The sequence below is a fragment of the Hevea brasiliensis genome, chromosome 14 (genome assembly GCF_030052815.1).
Source record: "Hevea brasiliensis isolate MT/VB/25A 57/8 chromosome 14, ASM3005281v1, whole genome shotgun sequence".
NCBI classification, from domain to species: Eukaryota; Viridiplantae; Streptophyta; class Magnoliopsida; order Malpighiales; family Euphorbiaceae; genus Hevea; species Hevea brasiliensis.
In genome coordinates this window covers 69626343-69630667 of record NC_079506.1, presented here as the reverse complement: position 1 = coordinate 69630667, position 4325 = coordinate 69626343, and the positions used below count along the sequence as shown (strand labels likewise).

Genomic DNA, 4325 nt, shown 5'->3' with positions numbered 1-4325 from the left:
AAATGACTAGGATTTATGAATTTGGATGAGACTGGAATATGAGGTGTTCCAACCAATAGAAAGAGAGGGAAAGACGGTGACACCAATAGGGAGTGAGGAAGAGAGTGGGGCCAAGGAGGAGAGAGATATTTTGTTATTTTAATTTTCAGAAAATAATTAAATGAGTCCTATTTAAAATTTCTAACTAAGCTTTCTTAGGCCCATGGAGCCCAATTAAACTTAATTAGATCCATTTAAGAACTACCCATATTAAATTTAAACAAAATAAAATTTTATTAAATTTAATTAAATTAATTTTCCCAAAACTTTATTATTATTTATATTTTTTCAAGATCATGCCACGGAATTAATAATTCAGCTTCATGCCTCTAATTACATCTTACAGTCATATAATTTTTCATCATCGGGTTTCCCACGACCTCAATGCACATACTCATCACAAAATAAGGGTCTACAGGAGTCTTATGTGATCGCAAAATTCTTAATAAGTTGAAAGGAAAATTTTACCCTACAGCCATACGACCGGCTATGTTATATGGTAGTGAGTGTTGGGCAATGAATGAGTCGTATGTGTCTGAGATAAGAGTTGTGGAGATGAGAATATTAAGGTGGATGAGTGACCATACTATACTAGATAAAGTCCGTAATGAGAGTATTAGAGAAAATGTAGGAGTGGTGCCAATTGAGGATAGGTTGAGAGAAGGAAGATCGAGGTGGTTTGGTCACGTGAAGCGTAGACATACGGAGGCTCCAGTTAGACAAGTAGTAGCACATTAGGTTAGAGGATAGAAAGAAAAGAAGGAGTAGACCTAAACTAACTTGGAGGAGAGTAGTACAACACGACCTAGAAGTATTACACATTTCTGAGGATTTAATCCAAAATCGTTTAGAGTGGAGAAAGTGAATCCATATAGCTGACCCCAATAAATTTTTGGAATAAAGGATTAGTTCAGTTGAGTTGAATTGAGTTGAGTTGAGTGGCATTATGGTTTCATTCCAAATGATCTATGTCATCTGAGCAGTCTGGGTGAGTTAAGAAAGAGCAGAAACAGACTTTTAGGGTCAATACCAAGTTGCTTTGGGAATCTTACCTCTCCAACAGCTTAATAGCAATAATTTAACTTCAAGTATACCCTTAAGGAGGACATGTTGGTTTTTAACTTGTCATCAAATTCACTAGATGGAAAGCTGCCATCTGAATTGGAAATTCAAAGGTCATATATCAAATGGACTTGTCAAAGAATCATTTCTTTGGTGGTATTCCTAGTGAGATCGGTGCTCTCCAACACTTAATAATTTATCTCTCTTTGGCACATAATAAATTCTAAGGATCTATACCAGATTCAATTGGGAGCACCTGGATCTCTCCAATAACATACTCTCTGGTGTGATTCCCAAGTCTCTGGAAGCACTATCATATTTCAAATACTTGAACGTGTCTTACAACAGACTAGAAGGAGAAATTCCTTGCGGAGGACCATTTACAAAGTTCACAGCTCAATCTTTTATGCACAATCTTGGACTCTGCGGAGCTTCTCAGCTAGGCTTCAATAAGATTTCTGAAATATGTTTTACCAGCTACAGCTTCAGCAATATTGGTACTAGCCCTTGTATATGTGCTGGTAAGGCGGTAAAGAAAAAAGGAGAACAATCCTGTCTCTAGTCAACCAGGTTTGCTGCATATAGCAACATATAGAAGGTTTTCATAGCAGGAACTCATGCAGGCTACAAATGGATTAGAGGAAAGTAACCTACTTCTGTATATAGAGGGATGTTTGGTGTGGCTGTTGCTTGTAACTAGTTTTGACGCAGAATGTGAAGTTCTTCGAAGCATTCGTCTCGGAAATCTTATCAAAATTATTAACAGCTGTGCCAGTGTTGACTTCAAAGCATTGGTGATGGAGTTCATGCCCGATGGAAACCTTGAGGCATTGTTGTACTCTAATTCCTATAACTTGGATATGCTACAGAGGTTAAACATCTTAGTAGATGTTGCACTTTCTTTGGAATATCTTCACTACAATTATGTTTTGATTTTCATGATTCCTCTCCATTTTTTATGTTATATGCAGAGTATGGATCACAGGGAATAGTGTCTTATGGAAACATGTTGATGGAAACATTTACGAGGAAGAAGCCCACAGGAGAAATGTGCTTGAAAGATTGGGTATTAGACTCATTGCAGAGTGGTGAGATGATGGATTTCAAACTCAAATGAGAGTGATCTCGCAGCTAATGTGTATCATCTGTCATGAGTTTGGCTTGTGAAATGAGGATCAACATTCTGCACAGGCTGAAGAAAATAAAGGACAAGTATGAAAAGAACAAGCAAGCCACTTGCAAATTACCATAATATCTTTTCTTTTTTCTCTACAAAAATAGAATACTTTTTGGTTCTAAGATGGCTAAGCTAATATATAGTCTCAACTTATGCTTACGTAAAACAATTTATTCCTCTAAATTGTAGAGTGTACGAACTAGTTTTAGGAAAAGTGGTGTCCTTTGTATTACTGTGCATCAGCTTCAATATATAATTGAAATGAAAATTTTTATGAACCAAATTGAATTACATAGTACTGTTTTTTCAATTTCATTTGAAACGTTCTTGGCAAATTTTCAAGAATTACATAAGACTAACCTCTCAAATTCTCATTGCAATTTGCAAGCAAGCAATCATGAACTATATCCAGAAATTAACATGCAAATGTCCAAAATTTAAAAACTTTAATATCCAAAATTCAGGGCATATATGTTAAAAGATCAAATAGGAAAACAATCAAATTATCATAGAATGCAATAATTTCATATTACAAATATGATTTTCTGTTAAAAAAATAGACCCAACTCACAAAAATAACACATCATCCTCAACCTAAGTATATAAACCATCTTTAAGGGTATTGCATATATAAAAGATCTGAATAAGCAGAGCCTGTTAAAGACCCTTCTGCCAAAATCAGTAGCTCCTCCCCTAAGACCCACCACCTCTGTTCTTTGAAAAAAAGGCATTCTTTGGTCTTGGAATCTCATGTATGTCTATCACTTGAATTGTTCTTTGTTTCTTGGCATTTAAGGCTTCTTTGTAATTCTCTTGAAGCCTCTTCCTTGTGGAGGCCAGCCTCTCATAATCAACTTCTCTCTCTCTTTGCTGCTGCTGCTCTCTCTGTCTCTGCACATTGTGAGAAACAGAAACTGATTGTTGGGTAGGTCTAGGAGGAGCTTCTTTTCGAGGAACCGGTTTTGGCTTTCCTTCTGGTTCACAAGTTTTCTTGTCTGAACCAGAACTCCCTTTGTCTGTATATGGAGAGTATGCAACATCAGGAACCTGGTTCCGGGAAATTTTCTGCTGTGGGGAGTTCCCATTAGCCGTCAGAGTAGAGGATGCTTGCTCTTCTTGAGGATTTAGCCTCAACCATTCATCTACAATTTCCTTCCATTTCCTGATAAGTTGCTTCACTAATCTCCGAACATCATTGGATGAATGCTTTCTCAAGCTACTGACATGTCTTCCAATACCAGTGTCCTTGAGTGCCTCGAAGGTCATATCCATATCTGCTAAAGTTTGAAGCAAATCAACCAGAGAATCTTGAGACTGGTCAGGATTTTCAAGATGTTGTCTAATCTCTAAAATCTTCTTCTGCTTATCGTCGAACAATCCTGCAAATGGATCCAATTCATCATCGTTTTCTTCATGTTCATCTCCATAAATCGACCTGCTTCCACATCCATCTCCAACTTTTGCTTCATGTCTGTTTTCTCTCGTTTCATGCCCATCACTAATCCTGCCCGTACTCCTACGTCGACCAGACGAGCTCAATGCGTATAGCATTTCAACAATCTTATCTCTCCGCTGCTTCAAGTCAGCCCCGAAATCCAACGAAGCCACCAATATCGCACTGTCAATCAAAGTCCAGACGTCAACACCCGTAATCTCCAGAATCCATCGAAAATCATCTATATCCATTCTATATATCTTGATAAAAAAACAAAGAACAAAGAATTGATATACCGGAAGAACAAGGAACTTGAATGTCTTCTTGGGTATATAATATAAAGGGTAATTTACCAAAGGGTGGTGACTGAAAAAGAAAATTACCGAAAAGGGCGACTTTAAAATTATTTACAAAAAGGGGTGTTTTAGGCAATACGGAGAAGAGAGAGAGTTGGAAGCTACTTGAAGTAGCGTCAAGCTATTAGATGCTACTCTAAGAAACTTACAGCTACTTTTTTTTGTCCTCAAAAATATATATTAATTAATTTAAGGTCCTTAAAAAAATTTTTTAATTACAAAATATTCATATATTTTACAAAATAATCCTAAATAT

General features: G+C 36.6%; 1 protein-coding gene across 1 annotated transcript; it reads right to left on the bottom strand.

Moving 5' to 3' along the window:
• Window positions 1–2971: 2971 nt before the first annotated feature.
• LOC110671445 (probable mediator of RNA polymerase II transcription subunit 26c) lies at window positions 2972–3964 on the bottom strand. The gene has a single exon (XM_021833918.2). The coding sequence runs from the start codon at window positions 3962–3964 to the stop codon at window positions 2972–2974; it is 993 nt and encodes a 330-aa protein (XP_021689610.2).
• Window positions 3965–4325: the final 361 nt, after the last annotated feature.